The sequence below is a fragment of the Oncorhynchus keta genome, chromosome 34 (assembly GCF_023373465.1).
Source record: "Oncorhynchus keta strain PuntledgeMale-10-30-2019 chromosome 34, Oket_V2, whole genome shotgun sequence".
NCBI lineage: Eukaryota > Metazoa > Chordata > Actinopteri > Salmoniformes > Salmonidae > Oncorhynchus > Oncorhynchus keta.
Genome location: NC_068454.1, coordinates 21,926,473 through 21,950,514, shown reverse-complemented (window position 1 = coordinate 21,950,514; position 24,042 = coordinate 21,926,473). Strand labels below are relative to the sequence as shown.

The 24,042-nt window shown below is 43.3% G+C and overlaps 3 protein-coding genes across 13 annotated transcripts in view; 1 reads left to right on the top strand and 2 right to left on the bottom strand.

Moving 5' to 3' along the window:
* Nucleotides 1-5,394: 5,394 nt before the first annotated feature.
* On the bottom strand, nt 5,395-8,938 carry c34h3orf38 (chromosome 34 C3orf38 homolog). Of its 2 annotated transcripts, none has more exons than XM_052493444.1 (4): nt 8,682-8,938; nt 6,948-7,123; nt 6,610-6,848; nt 5,395-6,459 (listed from the first exon to the last, which is right to left on the bottom strand). In XM_052493444.1, the coding sequence occupies exons 1-4, from the start codon at nt 8,821-8,823 to the stop codon at nt 6,093-6,095; spliced, it is 924 nt and encodes a 307-aa protein (XP_052349404.1). In that variant the 5' UTR covers nt 8,824-8,938; the 3' UTR covers nt 5,395-6,092. The 2 variants fall into 2 exon arrangements, with proteins under 2 accessions (XP_052349404.1, XP_035619311.1); XM_035763418.2 differs by lacking the exon at nt 8,682-8,938 and adding an exon at nt 8,515-8,658.
* zgc:152951 (uncharacterized protein LOC569013 homolog) lies at nt 7,762-14,899 on the top strand. Of its 5 annotated transcripts, none has more exons than XM_035763414.2 (11): nt 7,762-8,056; nt 9,730-9,969; nt 10,167-10,290; nt 11,024-11,176; nt 11,286-11,465; nt 11,947-12,020; nt 12,088-12,285; nt 12,365-12,502; nt 12,667-12,756; nt 12,865-13,008; nt 13,091-14,899. In XM_035763414.2, the coding sequence occupies exons 2-11, from the start codon at nt 9,730-9,732 to the stop codon at nt 13,217-13,219; spliced, it is 1,470 nt and encodes a 489-aa protein (XP_035619307.1). In that variant the 5' UTR covers nt 7,762-8,056; the 3' UTR covers nt 13,220-14,899. The 5 variants fall into 5 exon arrangements, with proteins under 5 accessions (XP_035619307.1, XP_035619309.1, XP_035619310.1 ...); XM_035763416.2 differs by having other exon boundaries at nt 7,762-8,176; XM_035763417.2 differs by lacking the exon at nt 7,762-8,056 and adding an exon at nt 8,713-8,828.
* A 53-nt stretch (nt 14,900-14,952) lies between these two features.
* The window catches only part of LOC118376672 (zinc finger protein 654-like), a 17,654-nt gene continuing 8,564 nt past the window's right edge, over nt 14,953-24,042 (bottom strand). For 2 of the 6 annotated variants that reach the window (XM_035763409.2, XM_035763412.2), the window contains exons 4-12: nt 23,727-23,862; nt 23,396-23,598; nt 23,140-23,276; nt 20,876-21,017; nt 20,463-20,744; nt 18,738-20,279; nt 17,790-18,565; nt 17,211-17,627; nt 14,953-16,977 (exon numbers count right to left, since the gene is read on the bottom strand). In XM_035763409.2, the coding sequence (XP_035619302.1) occupies nt 16,011-16,977; nt 17,211-17,627; nt 17,790-18,565; nt 18,738-20,279; nt 20,463-20,744; nt 20,876-21,017; nt 23,140-23,276; nt 23,396-23,598; nt 23,727-23,862 (4,602 nt within the window). In that variant the 3' untranslated portion in view covers nt 14,953-16,010. The remainder of the gene's footprint in view (nt 16,978-17,210; nt 17,628-17,789; nt 18,566-18,737; nt 20,280-20,462; nt 20,745-20,875; nt 21,018-23,139; nt 23,277-23,395; nt 23,599-23,726; nt 23,863-24,042) is intronic. The other 4 variants (XM_035763410.2, XM_035763411.2, XM_052493441.1 and 1 more) reach the window with 4 other exon arrangements.

Here is a 24,042-nt window from a genome sequence, read left to right as displayed (position 1 = left end):
ACCAAACCTTAACCTTTACATTAACCATTCAGAGTTAATACCAAACCTTAACCTTTACATTAACCATTCAGAGTTAATACCAAACCTTAACCTTTACATTAACCATTCAGAGTTAATACCAAACCTTAACCTTTACATTAACCATTCAGAGTTAATACCAAACCTTAACCTTTACATTAACCATTCAGAGTTAATACCAAACCTTAACCTTTACATTAACCATTCAGAGTTAATACCAAACCTTAACCTTTACATTAATAATTTCAGTTAATACCAAACCTTAACATTTACATGAACCATTTGGAGTTAATACCAAACCTTAACCTTTACATTAACCCAAACCTTAACCTTTACATTAACCATTCAGAGTTAATACCAAACCTTAACCTTTACATTAACCATTCAGAGTTAATACCAAACCTTAACCTTTACATTAACCATTCAGAGTTAATACCAAACCTTAACCTTTACATTAACCATTCAGAGTTAACCAAACCTTAAACCTTAACCTTTACATTAACCATTCAGAGTTAATACCAAACCTTAACCTTTACATTAACCATTCAGAGTTAATACCAAACCTTAACCTTTACATTAACCATTCAGAGTTAATACCAAACCTTAACCATTCAGAGTTAATACCAAACCTTAACCTTTACATTAACCATTCAGAGTTAATACCAAACCTTAACCTTTACATTAACCATTCAGAGTTAATACCAAACCTTAACCTTTACATTAATAATTTCAGTTAATACCAAACCTTAACCCAAACCTTTTAACCATTCAGAGTTAATACCAAAATTTCAGTTAATACCAAACCTTAACATTTACATTAACCATTTGGAGTTAATACCAAACCTTAACCTTTACATTAATAATTTCAGTTAATACCAAACCTTAACCTTTACATTAACATTAATAATTTCAGAGTTAATACCAAACCTTAACCTTTACAATAACCATTCAGAGTTAATACCAAACCTTAACCTTTACATTAACCATTCAGAGTTAATACCAAACCTTAACCTTTACATTAACCATTCAGAGTTAATACCAAACCTTAACCTTTACATTAACCATTTGGAGTTATTACCAAACCTTAACCTTTACATTAACCATTTGGAGTTATTACCAAACCTTAACCTTTACATTAACCATTTGGAGTTATTACCAAACCTTAACCTTTACATTAACCATTTGGAGTTATTACCAAACCTTAACCTTTACATTAACCATTTGGAGTTATTACCAAACCTTAACCTTTACATTAACCATTCAGAGTTAATACCAAACCTTAACCTTTACATTAACCATTTGGAGTTATTACCAAACCTTAACCTTTACATTAACCATTTGGAGTTAATGCCAAACCTTAAGAATTTGGAGTTATTGCCTAAACTTAACCTTGGAAGGATAAAGAGAAGTAACCAAAAACTTTGAAATTTGACATTTGAGAAACATGGATGAACATCTAATTCTGACGTGAGGCTGTGAGAGTCTTGTTTTTTGCAGTATTATTTAGTGCCTTATTGTAAACAGTGTGCATGTTTTGTAATGTTTGTTAGCTGTACACGCTTCCTTCTTTTCATTATGTAATTAAGGTTAGTATTGTGGAGTCAAAACAGTGCTGTTGATCCACAGTGGCGTGTATTCATGGATATCTCTGTGTTTCATCATTTTACTACAATTCGCAAGAAGCTGAATGTATCTCACAGGAGAAAGCTTCCGAGCAGCAAAACAACGCCCCTCTGTCTGTCTAGTTGCTGTCTAGTCTGTCTGGTCCAAACGAGTATACTGTTGCCATCCTTGGCATAGAAGGCAAGGGAAGCCAGCGAGCATCTGGCCTTCCTTCACAAAAAGAGTATAATTTGCCAAACAGCGTTGTGCTAAATTTAGCAAGCTCAAGTGTGAATGGTCCTGTCACACCAAAAAAAAGTGTCAACGGAAGCCAGCTTGGATTTGGCCATCACTCCGGTCTTTTAGATGGCACTGTATTAGACCAAGCAGAAGTGATTTGATGATGTTGAAATGCTGAAGTTGAAATGGTGGAGGCAGCTCCTGTTTTCCACTTATGGAATTGCTTCAGGGGGGTTGAGCATTGACTTCCCCAGGGATTTTACCATCCAAAGTATAAGTAATAACTTCACTATACTCTAAGGAATATTCATTGCCTGCTTATTTTCTACCAACAGGTTCCCTTCTTTGTGAGGCAATAGAAAACCTGCCAGGTCTTTGTTAGAAATTCATTGCTTGACTGAGGGACCTTACAGATAATTGTATCTGTGTGGTACAGAGGTGAGATACAGTCATTCAAAAAACCATTTTAAAGACTATTATTGCACACAGAGTGTAATTTATGTGACTTCTTAAATACATTTTTACTCCTGAACTTATTTAGACTTGCCATAACAAAGGAATTGAATGCTTATTGACTCAAGAAATTTCACATTTTGTTTTTTTATTAATTATTAAATGTTGAAAATCATAATCCCACTTTGACATTATGAGGTATTGTGTCTATAGCCGTGACAAAGCAATCTCAATTCAATCAATTTCTAATTCAGGCTGTAACACAACACAATGTGAGTACTTTCTAAAGGCACTGTAGCTACCTGGACTATCTACATTGACCCTTTTTGCGCTAACGTTGACTCATCACATGCACTGCTGCTACTATTTATTATCTTTCACTTTATTCCTACATGTACATATAGTATCTACCTCGACTACCTTGCACATCGACCTGGGACTGGTAGCCTGTGCATATAGCCAAGTTATCATGACTCATTGTGTATTTATTATTACACGTCTTCATTTTCTATTATTTCTCTATTTTCTTTCTCTCTGCATTGTTGGGAAGGGCCCGTAAGTGAACATTTGACTGTTAGTCCACACGCATTTACTAAGCATGTAACGAAAAATGTGTATTTGATTTGAAAAGATCCGTCTTTTTGTTAGTGACAGTAAATCGAAGTGAGGATGTCATCCATCTTCTCCGACTCTCTGCAACCATAACGCTCGTTGTAATTAAATCATGACATTTTTAAAACTACAAAGAGCTCATTTAAAATCAGAAACGTGTGCTGAAACTTTTCATAGTAACTTGATGTCAGATCATGCCAGCAATATATGCCAATTTAACCAGTTCCATTTCAGCAGAGCATATCTGGGAGCTTTTGATTTCAATTACGCAAAATAGAAACCTTTGTAACCTCAATACAAAATCGAATTAACTGCTAAACATTTGGTTCATTAACCAATGTATTGATGGTCTATTGCAAAATGATTGTGCAAAACATTGAAAAGTAATGCAAATTCAGTGAATAATAAGAATGCATAAAGCACAGGTCGAAAGAGAACATATACTGTTGGACTAGGTGAATGCAGTGCATTCGGGAAGTTTTCAGACCCCCTGACTTTTTCCACATTTTGATATGTTACAGCCTTTTTCTAAAATTGATTAAATTGCTTTTTTCCCTCATCAATCTACACACAATATCTCATAATGACAAAGTAAAAACAGGATTTTAGACATTTATGAAAAACTAAACAGCAATACCTTATTTACATAAGTATTCAGACCCTTTGTTATGAAACTCAAAATTGAGCTCAGGTGCATGCTGTTTCCACTGATCATCCTTGAGATGTATTTAGAAATTGACTGGACTGCTGTAAATTCAATTGATTGGACATGATTTGGAAAGGCACACACCTGTCTATATAAGGTCCCACAGTTGGAAGTTCTTGTCAGAGCAAAAACCAAGCCACGAGATCGAAGGAATTGTCCATAGAGCTCCGACACAGGAGTGTGTCTTGGCACAGATCTGGGGAAGGGTAACAAAAACTTTATGCAACATTGAAGGTCCCCAAGAACATGTTGGGGACCTTCTGTGAAGAAGGGAGAAACTAAAGGACTGTCATCTAAAGGACTCTCCGACCATGAGAAACAAGATTCTCTAGTCTGATGAAACCAAGATTGAACTCTTTGGCCTGAATACCAAGCTTCAGAGTGAAGCATGGTGGTGGCAGCGTCATGCTGTAGGGATGTTTTCAGTGGCAGGGACTGGAAGACTAGTCAGGATTGAGGGAAAGATGAATGGAGCAAAGTACAGAGATTATTGATGAAAGCCTGTTGAGTACCTCAGACATACCTCAGACACATGTTCAGTACCGATCGAACATCTCTGGAGAGACCTGAAAATAGCTGTGGAGTGACATTTCACATCCAAACTGACAGAGCTTGAAAGGATCTGCAGAGAATGGGAGAAACTCCCCAAATACAGGTGCCAAGCTTGTAGCATCATACCCAAGAAGACTCGAGGCTGTAATCGCTGCCAAAGTTGCTTCAACAAAGTACTGAGTAAAGTCTTATGTAAATGTAATATTTAAGTTTATTTTTAATAAATGTGCAAACACTTTTAAACCTGTTTTGGATTAGTCATTATGGGGGATTTATGTGTAGATTGAGAATTGTATTTAAAAATATATATATATATTCACTGCTCAAAAAAATAAAGGGAACACTTAAACAACACAATGTAACTCCAAGTCAATCACACTTCTGTGAAATCAAACTGTCCACTTAGGAAGCAACACTGATTGACAATAAATTTCACATGCTGTTGTGCAAATGGAATAGACAACAGGTGGAAATTATAGGCAATTAGCAAGACACCCCCAATAAAGGAGTGGTTCTGCAGGTGGTGACGACAGACCACTTCTCATTTCCTATGCTTCCTGGCTGATGTTGTGGTCACTTTTGTATGCTGGCGGTGCTTTCACTCTAGTGGTAGCATGAGACGGAGTGTGGCTCAGGTAGTGCAGCTCATCCAGGATGGTACATCAATGCGAGCTGTGGCAAGGTTTGCTGTGTCTGTCAGCGTAGTGTCCAGAGCATGGAGGCGCAACCAGGAGACAGGCCAGTACATCAGGAGACGTGGAGGAGGCCTTAGGAGGTCATACAGGCACGTGGAGGCCACACACACTACTTAGCCTCATTTTGACTTGTTTTAAGGACATTATATCAAAGTTGGATCGGCCTGTAGTGTAGTTTTCCAATTTAATTTTGAGTGTGACTCCAAATCCAGACCTCCATGGGATGATAAATTTGATTTCCATTGATAATTTTTGTGTGATTTTGTTGTCAGCACATTCAACTATGTAAAGAAAAAAGTATTTAATTCATTCAGATCTAGGATGTTATTTTAGTGTTATATATATATATATATATATATATATGAGAATAAGGCTAACATAACAATGTGGAAAAAGTCAAGGGTTCTGAATACTTTCCGAATGCACTGTAAGTCACATACCTGATCAATATCAATACAGTTAATATAATATTAGCCAAACAGGATGACACAGAGCGAAGCAAACAGTACACAGGCAAAGGTTTAAATTATTTTTAGTCTGGTATGATACATATTTACAATATAATATAATTCAAGTTTTAGCCATATACAGTTACCGATGATAGAGGCATGCTTCTGCTTATAGACTATTCTACATAAGGCACATATCACAGGTCATTTAAGGGAAAATGCCTCAAATGAGAGAACAGAAGAATCGTGAAAACCACCCATTCCTACACCAACCAAGAACTTTTCCCATTACATGGAGAGTAAACCTAAACATATCCTGGAATATAGTATTAATAGCAAAAAATTTACATTTTTCTTCTTGATACAGCAGTAAATAATAGCTAACTATATAGTATTGAGGAAAACAGACCATGAAATGTATGTTTACCCCATCATGACAATTAAATTACTTGCATAATGTATTGAGTGCACTTTGTCTTTCATTCTCACAGGCATATCTCTAACCACTGCTCCCTTATGGTCTACAGAGCAGTCCTCTTCTCTTAGTGACACCAAGTGTGAATTTCAATCATCTGAAGTGTGTCTCTCTCTTCTTCTCTCCTTTATCTGCACTGACCTGAGAACCCAAGATAGGTGAAAACAATATGGTGGATGGTGACATTGGCTATTTACTTTCACCTGTCCATGTTTTTCACAAGTGCAGATAAGGGAAAGGAAGCAAGGAGAGGAAGCACCTTTAGACTATTGGGATGAACCTCAGTTCCCTCATCTGCAGAGCAGCTGTAGTTCAGAGGAGCTGCAGGTCAGTGCAGGAGAGGCCAGCTCCTCTGCTCCTCCCAGGGCGTCCTGCCCCTTGATCTTCAGGTTGACAAACTTAATCTTCCAGCTGTTCTGTTCCAGCGGTGAGCGGATGAGGCCAAACACCTGTTCATATACTCCTAGGCAGACATCATCTCTGTGAATGGTCCCTGCCACAGCCACCAACACCAGGCCGTGGGGGGAGGACAGGACCTTCAGGCCAGGGGGGTCAAGGTTGGGGCTCAACAGGAGCCTCTCGTCCCTCGCCAGGGCCAGGAGACGCAGGCTAGTCAGCTCAGAGCCATGGAATTCTTCCATTTGTTCGCCAACAGCACTGAGACAGAGAGTGAGAGAGAGAGGTCCTATGAATTAATATGGTATTTAATACTGTATGGTCAATACAAAAGAAAATGGTAAGTTAGTCAAAATCAATGCTTAGTCCTTAAGAGACTAAAAACTATATAATTTGTGTCCAGATTTTTACCTGGAGTAGAGGCGCAGACGGACGTCCTCCCAGAAGTGTTGTGGTCCCCAGTCCTTAGGAGGCTGGCGCAGGGAGGGGTTCTGACTGTTGAGAAGCTGGAAGAACCACTGACAGAACTGTCTGGCCAAGGCCAGGTGGTCAAAACCAGGACTGTACCCTGCCTCAGAGGAAACAGAGACACTCTCAGCTGGTCTCAGACTTAGGCTGGTCTCAACTGCTGGGGTTTGATAGTCCAATGCCTACAAACAAGACCACAGACATTAAGTGACAAAAGCATGTTAAAATGTTCTTGTCAAATTCAGCCTCTATGAAACACAGAAACACAAATGTGTCTATACCTTCCCAGTAGACCAAAACTCTAGAGTCCGCTTCACTAGCTGGTGTTTCTCACTGTTGGGGGGCATCACCACCCCCTCCTTTGCCAGGTACTTGAATATAACGTCACGGTGGACCTTTTTCCGTTTTAGCAGCTCCTCCGTATCCTTGGTGTATGAAAGAATGGCCTCAACTGCTTCTGTAACAGACAGAGACGACCCCAAGATTTTACTATGGTATAACATTTACAGATAAAAACTTGCAAAGGTTGGCAGCTAGCTAGTTAGCTCGCCCAATAATGGACTAAAGGAGCCTAATGTTACTCCTTATAGTCCAAGGACCTTACATGTTCTGTTTGGAGGCGAATTGGCTGTCAGCCAAATACTCCATCTAAATGTGAACCTAATTCTCAATTGAGGTATAGTTCTAGAATCAAAAACCCCTTTACTTTCATATCACAAAATAATTTCACAAATGAAAAATATACACTGTACACTGTTTTAACACAGTTGCAGGCAACAGTGCTGTAACCTGGAAATATTGGGAACCTTAACAAAGGTGTGTAATAATTTAACCTTTTGTTTAAAAAAATATATTTCTCGATTATATGAAAGATGTTCAATCCTTGTTTCTAAAATCATACCACAAGCGATGCGTTTTAACGTTCATAACCAGCGTCGGGGCTCTTAACAAAATGCCCTGGCCAGAAGACACTATCATCAATATGCGCTAGAGGTAGTTATGAGTGGGTTAGCTACCCCTTGATCATTGGATGAAGGAGTCTTCTGTATAGGGGTGTTTTGTTAAGAGTCCCGACTTTCGGTCTGAACATTAACAGCATGGCTATGTATGGTTTCGGATGCAAGAAAGGTTCTTATCTTTCATATCTGGGAGAAATCATAAGAGGTTATATTGATACACATATTTATAGGGTTCGGGTTCCCACACATATGTCCATGTTACAGCGCTTGTTAGCGGAACAATACGTTAGACAGTGGTTGGACTAGTTACATGTGCTAATTAGATATCTGCGTCTCCGAACAGCTGTGTGTAACCAAACCGTAGACGGACGCCAAAAACATGTTGACACTGAACAATACTGCGGGCTGCGACTGTATTAAAACCATGTACAGTAAGTGTGTATTTTGCATTTGAGACATTTTTTCGAAGTGGGGAGCGGCAGGTCGCATAGTGGTTAGAGCGTTGGAACAGTATCCGAAAGGTTGCAAGATCGAATCCCCGAGCTGACAAGGTAAAAATCTGTCGTTCTGCCCCTTGACATGGCAGTTAACCCACTGTTCCTAGGCCGTCATTGAAAATAAGAATTTGTTCTGAACTGACTTGCCTAGATAAATAAAGGTTACTTTTATTTAAAAAAAAAAACAAATTGTGATATGAAAGTTAAGGGATTTAGGATTCTACAGCCGAACCGCAATTGACAATCGATTCACGTTTAGATTGAGTGTCTGTTTTTGTATCCAAAGCCAATTCGCATTTAAACATAACATGTGGTCTTTGGACTGAAAAGCAGATACGTTCGGCTCCTTTAGTCCATTATTATTGGGTTAACATTAGCCGCTAAGTTCTCACCTGTAATGTTTTCCACTGCAATCATTTTGTTGGTGACTGTATCGCTAAGCGAAAGTATGTCGCCCCTTGACATGATACCCAACATATTTTTACAGCCCTTACGCTCCGTATCGGACAATACAGGCATATTTAAAACGATCGTATACAACGTTTAACCCAGTAAACACCTGCAATGGCTGTGGTTGTACTTCCGTCATCCACCACTCGAGGGTACCAAAGGGAACGTCCGGGAGGAAACACGGCATCCCTCAAAGGTTCCGCAAGTATTTGCACGCTGCCTGTAGACAGAAGCAGAAGTGACAGTGCCATCTACAGTGAGTTAACTAATCATTTTCAGCATGTACTAGGTACATTTTTTTTTTCTTAATAATGCTTACTAAGGCATTATTATCGCGACAGAAGAACATCATTAATTCCGTGCATCTCTGAGATTTGTCGATAAAGGTTGTGGCGTATTGCAAGTAACGTTAGGGTGTCCGACGCCGTCCCAAAACAAGGTAGGCAATGATGATAACTAGCTAGCTAAGGTTACCTAGACTATGCTATGGTGAGTATCATTATCTAGTTATGTCAAGCATCTGCATTTTATATGATAGCTTAATGTTGGCCAGTTGATAATACACTACTGTACTGCTGGGCTTCGCAATCATTTTGCGATTCAGTAGCTAGCTATATGGGTCTTGCCAGCACAGTATGATGACGTTAATTAGCTAAGAGTGTTCCTAACTAACGGTACGTTAGTAACCCAAACAACCCCAACCCTAAACTAACCCTATTACCAGAGAGGATTAACCTCTTTGCAGAAGATTGGACAAAGTGGATGTCATCAGTAGCCAAGTTTTTTTCTTTCTCATGATTGCTCTATCTTGTCAGATTTATTAACAGGAAGTTGTAGGCAATGTTTAAACCACAGAGTCCTTCAACAGTGTGTTAAATGTCATCATGGAGGTAAAAATATACTTTTTCCAGTATTGATGAACTCTGCAGGTAAGTATGTTTTGAGGAGGAAGTTGATAGTGTACCATGATTTCATCAACCCAATGAACCTAATATTGCAAGTCACTGTCATTCCCCACAAGGAACTTGGTACATAATTATTGCTACACCTCCTCAAGGAAGTGTTGTCAAAACACTTAATTTCACCACTACCACCCAACAATGCTGCTTACTAAACCTCTGTCTCTTCTCTGTTTATCCTCTCCGGTGGCTGTTTAGATGGGGGAGACTGAGGGCAGGGTGCTGGGCAGGGTGACGGTGTACTCTGTGCTGGGCTGTCCCCACTGTGTGCAGGCTAAGACAAGCCTTGGCCGTCTGGGTCTGCCTGTGTGTGATGTAGACATGGGAAAGCACCCAGAGCTCCGGGACAGTGTGAAGGAGCTGACCGGACGGAGCACAGTTCCTCAGATCTTCTTCAACAGTGTCCACATCGGGGGGAATGATGACCTGCAGGAACTGGTGAGAACACTGTCTCTCAGATGGATGGATACATTGTCTCTGACTGCTCTATATTCAGTCATTCAGTTAAGTGAACTTAACTAGGTTCTTTACCAAAAAATGTACAAAAGGTGGGTTTGCTATTGTAGTAAGTAGAGGCTTGCTTCTGAATGCCTTACCTGGCTAAATAAAGGTTCAATAAACACTACTCTCTGAAGCTTCCAGAGGAGTTGGAGCGTCTAGTGCGTTTGGTGAGGGAGGAGCCTGTCTTGTCAGAAGCCCTGCCCCTGCCCGAGGAGAACCAATCAGATGGCTCAGACACAGCTGAGGAGGCTGATGGAGGTCAGTGGACACACAAGAAGCCCTGTGCCTGATTAGATTATGGTCGATTTTAGAGTTGGGCCCTGCTCTATAGAAATGTTTGCACCTTAGAACTGGAATGGGTAGACTGGAATGGCTGCAAAGACACATTCAGTCAAATTAGTTTATTAACCATTTTTGCCTATTGCAGTTAAGACAGACCTCCTGCGGCGAGACTAATCTAGTCTTCCTCTAGTTATAAACATGAGCTCTGATTCGACAGGGTTATTTGGATATGATACTGATATTACTGGACATGCTACTGTTTGAATACCAGCTATAATATCAGTATCATAAGACCTGGGGAAGAAGTGTCTGTCTTGTCAGTGTGGAATGTTGGCGTCTGCTGCATGAGAGACAGGCTGGTTTTGTGGTTTTGTTTCAGCAGCCACAGCTCTCTGTGTGTGAGTGTGTGTGTGTGTGTGTGTGTGTGCGCCCATCTCCTGTCACCACAGCAGAAGCAGAGACAATGGATCAGTGTTACCTGATAGCCAGCACCTGGCCTCTCTGCCCAGCCACAGTATGTGTCTGAGTTCTAGTCTCCTCTGCTACCACTCAGGTCCATAAAATACATTCATATGGACTACAGTAAGAAATAAATATTGTCAATTGCTCCAACCATTTTCTCTTACACATTCCTATAGTGTTGATGTCTGGTGAGTGGCATCCATTCACACATTAGATGATTGTCAAGCCCTGTGTGCATTCTCTGCAGAGTTTAAGTGTGAGAGGCATGCGTTAGCGGACGTGGTAGAGGATCTCAAGCAGAGCGATGTGATTGGATTTCAGTGGAGGGGACTGAGCATGTGCAGAAACAGCTTCACAGGAGCACAGCTGGTTGGCTGGCTGCAGAAAGAGAGGGGCATGGGTAAGGAATGAGAATGAGTAAACAGATATTCCTAAATTCTACGTATAAATTCTAATTCTATTGTTCTATTCTATGATTATAACTGATTCTAATTCTCGGATTCTGGCAGAGATGACTAAGGCATGTGAGACTGGGCAGATGTTACTGGACAGGAAGTACATGGTGGGCGTGGCTGGGGCAGGGAAGGGGGAGGGGTTTGGAGTGAGTGACAGGCTGTACAGGCTGATGGAACGCAACCCTCACTCGGCCCTGAACGCAGGACAGACTGCTGCATGCTCTCCTTTACAGGGTAGGTAGGGAGGACTCTCTTTTCTGAGTCTGGTTCTTCTCAAAGTTTCTTCTTGCTAGTGAGCCTTTCCTTGCCACTGTTGCCTCAGCTTGCTCTTTGGGTGGTTTAGGCACTTTCAGATAAATCATACTGTGTAGGTGTGAGCTTTCCTGCATGGAGCTTCTCTTTCTGCTAGTTAAACACACAAGTGTAAGAGGCAATCCACACCTGGTGTGGGCTATTACATTAATTCCCTGATACGATTAACTGGGATTGCAGTAGGTGTCCTTAAAAGCAGCTGATCTCTGTGTTTGTGCAAACGTGTGTGTGAGTCTCTGTCATTGCATAAGTTGAGCTTTTCTGCATGCCTCTTGTTGTCTTGCATAAGAAGTAACCTTAATCAGAATGTATTTCCTAGTTAGGACATCTGCTCATTATCTGTTAAAAATAGATTATTAATTATATAATGTCTATATTCTCTCTCTTTCTCCCTCTCTCTCAGCTGCTGAGTTGTCTGCCATTCTAAGGAATATGATCCTGAAGTTGTTCTCTGAGTACCTCTCTTCTGATGGAAAGGTAACAGTCACACTGAACTAACTGCACCCTCCACTACAGTAGATATATTATGTGTGTTACCTTACAGTGTGTGGACTACAAGGCCATGTCCCTGAGCCCAGTGTTTGAGCGCTACTGTGAGCTGGCTGTTCAGCTACAAAGAGTGGAGCTGCTGTCGCTGACCAGAGAGGAGAAACTAGCCTTCTTCATCAACACCTACAACGCTCTGGTCATCCACGGAAACGTCCGGATGGGAGCCCCAACCAACATGTGGCAGAGGTACAAGGTAAGAGCACCATCTAGGATTGTGGAAAGACAACAAGTCTGTTTAGCAGTGATATTACTTTGTTCCTGTGTGTTTGCAGTTCTTTAACTACGTGAGCTACCTGATTGGAGGAGAGGTGTTCACTCTGCAGGACATAGAGAACGGGGTTCTGAGAGGGAACAGAAAGGGTGTCGCACAGCTTCTCAAGCCCTTCTCTAAGACTGACCCTCGTCTACAGGTACACTACTCCGCTGGACCGGGGAAAACTATTCAACTTATTATCATTTTTTTTATTCACATCTCTGATTTACTGGTGAAAATGTATGTTTTTATCTGAAATGTTGCACAATCTGTGGCAGTGGTTGTAGTGGTGATAGTGGATGTTCTCTGTTTGTCCACCAGGTGGCTCTCCCAGACGCTGAGCCTCTCATCCATTTTGCACTGAACTGTGGAGCTATGGGCTGTCCACCCATCAAAACATACACTCCAAAGGTAACAAACTGGGTTTTTACAATGAAAATACTACACAGGTAGTGACACAGTATTTTATGAATCTGGAGATGAGTAAAGTCACGTGATTTGTCCTCTCTGACCAATCAGGACATCGATAGCCAACTACGCACGGCGGCCGAGTCCTTCCTGGAGAACGATGATGGCTGTGTGGTGGATTCTGAGAAGGGGGAGGTCCGTCTCAGCCAAATATTTAAGTGGTACAAGGCAGACTTCGGAGGCACAGATGAGAAGGTACCTCAAAACTGACCTTTCACCTTTAACTGAAGAGTACGGTCTTCTGTCCTAACACAGCCTTACCCGGTCTCTCCTTCAGCTGTTGAACTGGATCCTGGAGCACATGGGGGACTCTCCCAAGAGGTCCAGCCTGCAGAGTGTCCTCTCCTCTGGGAAGATCAAAGTCAGCTACCTGCCCTACGACTGGAACACCAACAGCTCTCACTGAGGCAGAGTAACAAGCCATAGGAACACACTGTTCTGTCTACAACACAGAGAAACACACAGCTCAGCCTGCAGACATGTCTATCCTCAGTAAAGAGGTCTGTGTGTCTAACCCTTTCTTTCAATCTGCTTCCCTACTCTCCCACAGCATGTGAACCTATCGTTTAACCTGGTTTATTTCCTCTTCTTACTGGGTCTTCCATTTTCAGCCTTGGAAGTGCTAATGCTGCATTTTAGCACGCATCTACTTATTATAAATTCGTTTTATCATTGATTATAAATATATTTATTGATACTGTATATGTTAGGAAGGCTTGATTAATTCCATGCATGTTTATGATCCAATTCAACATTTAAAGGACACATTTGTACTTTTTCTAACAAAATAAAAAGTTAACTATTTATAAATTTAAAAAAAGATCTAAAACTGTTTAGTAAAACTTTTATCCCAAATGGTTTGTTCATCTGCTTTATGCACACCACATTGTGCTGGTCTCCGTATAGCCAGGTACCAGTACATTGTTCTCCAGAAAAAGCTTTGTACTGTGTAGCACACTGAGTCTGTTCTAGCCCATCTGTGTTTAGAACTCTCCAACGGTATGACAACGGAGAAGTATGTCTCCCTCTTTACCCACAAATCACTTGTGTGTTTATCTCAGGTCAGCTGCCCCATGATGCAATGGTAGGACTTCTTGTATGAACAAAATCTGGAAAACTGTTGTCATATCACTATAACATGTAATATCTGTATCATTCATATATCTGCAGTGTACTGTACTATTTCTGTGAAATCCTGATGTAGCTTAACCATTTGCTCTGTCTCCCACTCTGATGTTTGGCTTTGTTTGTTGGGTTTCTGTGAGGCTTGCTGTACCTCTAGTGAAGCAGATTCTCCAGTGAGAGGAATAACTCTCCTGCTCTGAAGGCAAAGCCAACCTTAGATACTGTTTAGAAGTATTACTAGGCATTACTATTTTGTCTCATTCACTCACTGAAATGCATGTTACAATGACTGGAATGCGTTAGTTTGTTTGATGCATGTACTACTGTATGCTTGGGATGCTGAATCCTCTCATCCTGAAGCCTGTAGTTAGAATATATGACCCTGTTCTCTAGCCAGTGCCTTCTAACCCTGCATGAGAGAGAGAGTACCTCAGACCCTGGCCACATCTATAGCTAGTACTCCTATTACAACTGCTCCTAACCCCTACTGCCAACAGACACCAGTACTCCATATTAACAGTTATAACTACTAGTAAGTACTACACTGGTAGACATGTTGCCGGGAGATTCCAGTTGGGCAATGTTCTTTACTCCTGGTCCTGGATAGCCACAGTATGTGCAAGCTTTTGTTCCAGCCCTGCACTACCATACCTGTTTCAGACCTTGATTAGCTCCGGGACCAGTAATGAACACTGCTTTAGTAAGGTTTCATGCATCTGCAACAGTAGGGGCTTGTACTCTGAATGATACCCTAAAAGTTGGAGCTCAGTCTGCTCTGACGACTACTGTACTTACCTCATCTCTCTTTGTATTTGTCAGGGGCAAAAATGTGATGCAAACCTGTAGAGAACAACACTGTCGTGGCTTTTGCCTGGATCCAACTATGACCTAACTCTGAAGCAATACTTTTTATGATGGAAATGATGCAATTTGTCATCTGAAATAAATATCTTCTAGTTCACTGATTGTGCTCTTCCCTACTTGACACATTGCAGTAAAGCACTACTTTGGTTTATACTGTAAATTGTTTATTGAAAACAAGTGACTTTTCTTTAAGAAAAATAGAGTTGAATTGAGGATATTTTCATTGAGTACAAACTTATAACATTTGTACATACAAACAACCAATGCAGGGAAGTGCACATCACCATATTCATCCCATTATGGGCTCTTCAACAGTGATTTTTATTCTCAAATGAATTTTGGAATCACTTTTACAAAATATTTAAATTAAATGCATAGATGATCCATTTCTAATACATTGTGAAACAGTTTAATTTGTCAGAACAAAATACTGAACTAAAATATAGATTTTATGTGCCAACTAAAACTTATGCCTAACAATACAATTAGAATGACTTTTGAAGCACCATACCTACTGTGTGATTCTTCATATTGATTTTAAAGCAAATAAGAATTGAACAAAGAAGTGTAATGACAAAGGCAGTACTGTTCGGTCCGCATGTATGTACAGGGAAGTGTAGCAGTAACACTGATTCCAGAGGGTTGTGTGTGTTGTATTTTTAGTGCCCGGCAAACTTCAGGCCACGAGTCTGGCCCTACAGCTCTCAGAGCCGACTGCTAGTAGTGCCTGTATTAGGCCCAGTTCAGAGAGTACAGATATAACCTAGAAGTGGAGACACCTGTCTGATAGGAGCATTGTGGCGTTTCATATGGTCTCTGTAGTGCTTGAACATGAAGAGCATTTCACTCCCCTTCACCACTAACCTGGGAAGGAATAGAACAAAATGTATATTTGCTTTACAAAACAAGAGTTGTCACATTACTATGCAAATGCTTTTTTGTATACGATAGAAAAACTGTTGACCAAGTTCATGTTTCAAAACATTCTCTCCCTTTTGATATAAAGCTGTGCTCTATTCATTAGGTGTACCGTAGCTCATTTTCAAACATGCATTATGATACATTACAAGCTCAAAACATGTTTCAACAAATTACAATTACGATAAGTGGATATTTGCATGACAATTAATCGTTACCCCAAATGTAATAATGGTCATAGCCCTAGCTCCCCGTTTGACAAATTCAGTGAACAGAAACTCCCACGTACGCTACTCACTGTCGTCATCGGAGTCGAAGCTGAAGAGGGAGGAGCAGGTATTTTGGGAGAGATGTTTCTCCAGTTCCTCTGTGCTAGTGAAGGAGGAGAAACACTTGGAGCAGCGCTGTCTTTGAGGGGCCTCCTTCTCAGCCACCATCTCCTTCTTCCCCACCACACTCCTCTTTACCGCAGCCTTACTCTTTTTGCCAGGCCCGCAGGAAGTGACCTCACTGGGCTTCCTGCGCTTGCGCATGCTGAGGGCTGCCTCGGTCAGGTATGTAGAGGGGGGCGGGCGGATGAGGGGAGCTTTGGCCAGTGGTAGGTAGGAAGGATCCTCTTGTTTGAAGGTCTTGTGTTCCGCGATAACCGGTTCCTCTCCGCCAGGCACCACCTGAGCCAAACTGACGATATTGTCTACGTCCCTCATGGTCATTGGCTCAGTGATGTTTTGGAGGATTCTGGGATGGGGGTGTGTGGATGTGGTGGTTTGGGATGGGGGTGTGGGAGAGGTGGTAGTGGTGGCAGGGACGGCTGTCTCGGGGGCTTTGTCTTTCTTATCCTTTTCATCATGGCCGTTGATGAGTTTCAGTGTGCAATGATTAGGAGGTGTGGTGACAGCACCATGAACAGTGCCTGGAGTCTCCATTGGGCCGTCATAGTCGTTACCGTTGGTGTCTGACTCCGGAGTCTGCCCCTCCTCTTTGGATGCGCTCTGCTCCTCTGTCGGCTCGTCATTAGGCTGGCCCTGGATGTAATGCCTCCACTCATGGTCGTGGAGAGAGGGGAGACGGGAGAAGATCAGCCCACAGCCGGAGTACCCACAGGGGGCCTGGAGAGGCAGGTGCGTATCCATGTGCTCCCAGAGTAAGTGGGTTCTGTAGAAGCGCTGGCCACAGTTCAGGTGGAGACACACCTGTTTCAGAGGAGCATCATGGATCTTCATGTGTTCTAGGAAGTGCTGGTGGTTCCACAGGTACCTGGAACAGAAAAGAATAGAGATATAAGCAACACCATTTTCAACAAGCTACGGCCTGTTTTACCGGCTCAACCATCTATGGGCTGGTTCCCCAGCCTAATCATGGAGAGCAGTAGATTTGGTGTTCTCACTGGCTTCTGCAAGTCGTGTCTCAGGCCTGGCCTGAAGAACACCTCAAGGTTGAAATGTTGTTTTGATAGAAATAATTTGACAGCAGTGTGTCCCTCTTTTCACCTGTTACAGTGAAGGCACTTCTCATGAGGATCAGAGCGCCTGCTTTTGGGAGTAGGCGTTTCCCTCTGCCCCCTCCACCCGTGCACTGTCACATCCTGGCTCTTCACCCTCTGTTTCCAGGGGGCCTCGCCCTCAGGGCTCAGTTCTGTGGTAGCGCCCTGCTCCAGCTCGTCTTTAGACTGGGGCTGGGTATAGTGCCTCCACTCGTGGTCGTGGAGAGAGGGGAGGGTAAAGAAGATCTCCCTACAGCCGGAGTACCCACAGGGGGCCTGGAGAGGGCGGTGAGTGTCTATGTGGTCTTTGAGCTCCTGGGCAGTCTTGAAGCGTTGGTCACAGTTCGTGTGGAGACATGCATGTTTTAGAGGAGCATCGTGGAGCTTCATGTGGTCTCTGTAGTGCTCAATCACCAACAAGAGCCTGGGGCACAACAACAAAAAAGATGGAGACATAAGTGACACCATAGTAAAGTTGGAACCCCCGCCCCACCTAGATACATTTTGGTCTAGTTGGAGCCTACATATTTTTCTGTGCCTTTGCATCTGACCTGGGAAATAATCTGTGGGGAAAGACCCTTCTTACCTCTGGCAGATCTGGCACTTCCCCTTCCCCCACTGGAAGGTCTTGTCCAGAACGGCTGCGTCCTCCATGTGGTAGGTGACAGCGTGTCTCAGCAGCGATGGGCCGATCTTCATAAAGATGCTGTCACAGCCCTCTGAAGGACACAGGTGGTACTGCTTCTGCTTCCTCTCCTCCTCTCCTCCCTCGCTCTCCTTGTCCTCTCCTCCCTCTGTCTCCTTCCCAGGCACCACCTCTCTCACGATCACCACTTTGTCTTTCACAGTCACCTGTTCATCAGTCACTTCCACAGACTTCAGGTTGTCCATGTCCATTTTACACTTCTGGTTCTGGGTCTTTCTGATCAGGTTTCTCAGGTTCTGGATGATTCTACTCTGCTTGCTCACCACCGGCTTGGCTTTAACACGTTTGGGTTTAGGAGGCTGGTCCGTCGAAGTCGAGGGCTCAGTCACGTTCTCAACAGGTTTCGCTTCGTTCTCTGAAGCTTGATTAATATTCTTTGAGGGATATGTCTCCCCATTGACAGTGGGTTTGACCTTAATGTTGGCTGTGGAAGTTCTCAGTTCCTCTATGTGCTCTAGAACGTGTTCCCTGGCGCGGTTGTACCTTTGGAAGTGTTTGCCGCAAAAGACACAGCTCAGCCGGGTCTTTCTCAGCTTCAGGTGGGCCAGGGTGTGTCTCACCACGTTGCCTCCCTTGAAGAGTTTCTGGCAGTGGCTGCAGTGGAAGCGCAGGTGTTTGGAGCGTACTGGAGCCTTGCCTGGCTTGGTCTGTTCACCCTGCAGGTGCAGAAACAAGCTGTTATGCTGTCAAAGTGGAGAGGTGATATTCACAGAACCGGGTGTACTAGATAACCACTAAAGAACTCTGGAGGAAGGTTAAAAATACATTATAGATTAACATTATAGATGAATGAATCACTAGACTTTTTTCTCTCCAGATAACACTAACCTGAGTGTTTGAGTCTGGTCCCGCCTCTGTCACTGTGAATTCACTTTCTCTAGAAAGTAATTCTTTAGCAGCTGTCCCTTTGGAAAGTTTGGCGTAGATGTGGAACAGTTTCAGTGGACACTCCTCCATCTCCAAGGCTGGACCATCCAACTCTGGGTCAGTCTGCTCACTGGGACCTTCTAAAACCTTCACGTCTGAAGGCTCTACTTCTAAAGGCTCTACTTCTAAAGGCTCTATGTCAGAAGGCTCTACTACTGAACGTTTGGAGTCTAAAGGCTTTGCATCTGAAGGGTCTACCTCTGAAGGCTCCACTTCTAAAGGTTCCACTTTTAAAGTCTCCACCGCAGAAGTCTCCACCGCCGAAGTCTCCACCGCCGAAGTCTCCACCGCCGACGTCTCCACCGCCGAAGTCTCCACCGCCGAAGTCTCCACCGCAGAAGTCTCCACCGCAGAAGTCTCCACCGCAGAAGTCTCCACCGCCGAAGTCTCCACCGCCGACGTCTCCACCGCCGACGTCTCCACCTCCGAAGTCTCCACCGCCGAAGTCTCCACCGCCGAAGTCTCCACCTCCGAAGTCTCCACCGCCGAAGTCTCCACCGCAGAAGTCTCCACCGCAGAAGTCTCCACCGCAGAAGTATCCACGTCTGACTCTGGTTTATACTTAAACGGTCTCTCACCATATACACCATTAGGCAGTCCCATGTTAACATATTTCTCAGACACATTGTGCTGTTGTTTAATACGAACACTGGGTTCTAGATGACTCTCTACCACTTCCCGGTCAACAGGCACTTCATTTTCAGGGAAGGACAGCTCCATGCCAGATATAGTCCGACGGTAAGGTCTCTTACTCTCCCTTCCCTGCCTCATCTCTCTCTTATTTTCCTTTTCATGCCCCCTCTCCTTCCCCTCCCCTCCCTGTCTCTTATCCTCTCCTCTCATTCCCTCCCGTCGCTTCTCCCTCATTACTCCTGGGGATATGTTCTCCGTCTGTCTGGTCATCTCCAGGAGCAGCCATCTTGGTTTCCTGCTGCGTCTCTTCAGGATCTTGTTCTTCACATGTCTGGCCAGGTATTCTCTCTGCCGATTGGCCGGTAGCTTGGTGGAGCTTTCAGAACTGAGATTGTGAATGAGGGAGTACTTAATGTCTGGGTCGTCAGCATACTCAATATCTGACCTACACTTTCTTCTCCTCCACCTCCTCTTCCTCCTCCTCCTCCTCACAGGGAAGTCCTCTGTCTGTGACTCAGGAGCATCCCCATTCAATACCTCTTCAGGTTCCTGACCTACAGTGTCAGAGCTCTCTAGTGCTGTGTTAGTATGTGGGTGGAGGTGGGAGGCATCTGTGTGTATTCTGCATGTCTCCTCCTCCATCCAGTAGCTTGGTATCCACTCCTCCTCCACCTGCTCCAACTCCTCTTCCTCCTTCAGCTCATTTAGAGCATCCTTCGTGGCCTTGTCAGTCATCAGCTCCAGACAGTGGGTTCTCAGGGTCAGCAGATTCCAGAACTCTGGGTCAAAGAACAGACCTTCCTTCAGCACCTGGACCAGGACAGAGTTTTCAATTCTAAGTATTACATTATTATTACAACATGTATCCTCAATGAGGAAATCCAACATTTTCTTACATAGAAAAAAAATACATAGCCCAATGGGCTTTCAAATGCCATACTGTACAATGAAATACACGTTTGACAAACGTACTCCCCGGTGCCCATCTCTGACCTGTAGGATATAGAAGCGGATGTTGGTTCTGACATGGGTGTGCTGGGGGTGTGGCTCCTCATCGGGGTATGTGTAGAGCAGATACATGGTCTTGTAGGCCTCCATGCTACGTTCCAGACAGAACACTAGCAGGGCACAGAGGCGACATACCTCCAGGTCCCTGGGGAGCAGGAAGGCGATGGTCTTACACAATAGACAGCGTGTTACAGGGTCAGACTGGAGGTCTGTCTGTAACGCTGTAGCACAAAGCTCCACACACAATGGCACTCCCTCACTACCCATCTGGCAAAGAAATAGGAACAAAGTTTTACATTTAATTATGTAAATAGCAGAACAACAAAGTTTATTTCTAAGTCAGGGTAAACTAAGCAAACAAGAGTGTCAGATTTGTTGGTGGTTGGCTGTACACTCACCTCTGCTGTGATGACTTTGATGAAGGGGAAGATGGCGCTGGCGTTGATGGCGGAGAGCATCAGCTGGCGACACTCAGACAGGAATCCCTGCTTAGAGGGATGGGCCCTGAGGTACAGTCTGCTCCACAAGAACACCAGATCCCTGTATGAACGCAACATTCTATTATGTTACAGTACTGTATTATTACTGACCAGATTTAGTACAGTCGTGGCCAAAAGTTTTGAGAATGAAACAAATATTAATTTTCACAAAGTCTGCTGCCTCAGTTTGTATGATGGCAATTTGCATATACTCCAGAATGTTATGAAGAGTGATCAGATGAATTGCAAAGTCCCTCTTTGCCATGCAAATGAACTGAATCCCCAAAAAACATTTCCACTGCATTTCAGCCCTGCCACAAAAGGACCAGCTGACATCATGTCAGTGATTCTCTCAATAACACAGGTGTGAGTGTTGAGGACAAGGCTGGAGATCACTCTGTCATGCTGATTGAGTTTGAATAACAGACTGGAAGCTTCAAAAGGAGGGTGGTGCTTGGAATCATTGTTCTTCCTCTGTCAAACATGGTTACCTGCAAGGTAACACGTGCCGTCATCATTGCTTTGCACAAAAAGTGCTTCACAGGCACTGTCATTAAAACTCGCCCTTCAACCACTTCATAAGGACGAGCTCCTTTTCTTTGTATCGATGGAACCACGCTATGATGGGACGCTGTTGTCCGCCTGGCTAAGGTTTTGGTGCAAGGCTGCGGTGGGCTCTATCGAGTTCAGGAACATTGGATATTGCTGCCAGTAAGATTGCACCTAAATCAACCATTTATCGAAACATCAAGAACTTCAAGGAGAGAGGTTCAATTGTTGTGAAGAAGGCTTCAGGGCGCCCAAGAAGGTCCAGCAAGCGCCAGGACCGTCTCCTAAAGTTGATTCAGCTGCGGGATCAGGGCACCACCAGTACAGAGCTTGCTCAGGAATGGCAGCAGGCAGGTGTGAGTGCATCTGCACACACAGTGAGGCGAAGACTTTTGGAGGATGGCCTGGCGTCAAGAAGGGCAGCAAAGAAGCCACTTCTCTACAGGAAAAACATCAGGGACAGACTGATATTCTGCAAAAGGTACAGGGATTGGACTGCTGAGGACTGGGGTAAAGTAATTTTCTCTGATGAAACCCCTTTCCGATCGTTTGGGGCATCCGGAAAAAAAGCTTGTCCAGAGAAAACAAGGTGAGCGCAACCATCAGTCCTGTGTCATGCCAAAGTAAAGCATCCTGAGACCATTCATGTGTGGGGTTGCTTCTCAGAACACAGCCGTGAATAAAGAATGGTACCACCACATCCTCCGAGAGCAACTTCTCCCAACCATCCAGGAACAGTTTGGTGACAAACAATGCCTTTTCCAGCATGATGGAGCACCTTGCCATAAGGCAAAAGTGATAACTACGTGGCTCGGGGAACAAAACATCAATATTTTGGGTCCATGGCCAGGAAACTCCCCAGACCTGAATCCCATTGAGAACTTGTGGTCAATCCTCAAGAGGCGGGTGGACAAACAAAAGCCCACAAATTCTGATAAACTCCAAGCATTGATTATGCAAGAATGGGCTGCCATCAGTCAGGATGTGGCCCGGAAGTTAATTGACAGCATGCCAGGGTGGATTTCAGAGGTCTTGAAAAAGAAGGGTCAACACTGCAAATATTGACTCTTTGCAATAAACTTCATGTAATTGTCAATAAAAATGTATGAAATGCTTGTAATAATACTTCAGTATTCCATAGTAACATCTGACAAAAATATCTAAAGACACTTAAACAGCAAACTTTGTGGAAATTAATATTGGTGTCATTCTCAAAACTTTTGGCCACGACTGTACATGAAGTATACATCACAGTGTTACTGACTAGATGTAGTACATGAAGTATATATATCACAGTGTTACTGACCAGATGTAGTACATGAAGTATATATATCACAGTGTTACTGACCAGATGTAGTACATGAAGTATATATATCAGTGTTACTGACCAGATGTAGTACATGAAGTATATATATCACAGTGTTACTGACCAGATGTAGTACATGAAGTATATATATCAGTGTTACTGACCAGATGTAGTACATGAAGTATACATCACAGTGTTACTGACTAGATGTAGTACATGAAGTATATATATCACAGTGTTACTGACCAGATGTAGTACATGAAGTATATATATCAGTGTTACTGACCAGATGTAGTACATGAAGTATATATATCACAGTGTTACTGACCAGATGTAGTACATGTCTCCGTTGTGTAGCCGTTGGCTGAGGAAGGCTTTGCACAGAGACAGCAGCAGCTCATCTTTCTCCTGGCTCTCTGCATTACAGATGATCTCTACTGCATCTCTGCCATCTATCTCAGCCATCTGAGGGAGGAAACAAAACCATGAGTCCATGCTGATGATGCTCATTGTCCATCAACCTACTCTGATTAGAGAGACTGTCTAAAGATAGAGTGAAAGGTAGTTATAGATGGTTGCTGTACCTCCTCGTGCAGGTGTTGATGTAATGAAGCCTTGCACAGGCATGTGAGGTAGGCCTGGTGGAAGAACAGGTGCCTCCACACATCTGGGTGTTCCAGGCAGCACTTAGCCAGGGCCATGGCCTCCTGCACGCGCTCACAGGCCTGCAGGTACCGCACACGCAGCTCAAAGAACATTGGCTTCTCTGAGCTCAAATACTTCTCCACTTTAACAGGGAGAGAGAGTGGGAGAAGGAATAGTGGAAAAAAGGAATAGGGGGAGAGGAGATAAAACACCATAAGAAATGCATAGGAACCTCACAAACAAAAATACAAACAGAGAATGTATATGTACCTTCTGTCTGTGTGAGGGCTGTGTCTTTCAGGATGGATTGCAGAGCGGGTCTCTCCCAGGGACCGCCATCTTTGATGATCTGCCTCACCTGCAGCAGGTACACGTTCCTGTGTCTCAGCAGGCGGCGATGACAGGCCTACAGAGGAGTAATACAAAAATAAAAGATAGTCACACACTCTATATATAAACTCCAGGTAATTTATTGGGTAAATCACCAACGTTTCGGCATCACTGTGCCTTCTTCAGGGTCAAAGAAGAGGAAATGGGACTCACATTAACACTGTCTACATGGATCATCATGATGATTGCACTCAGT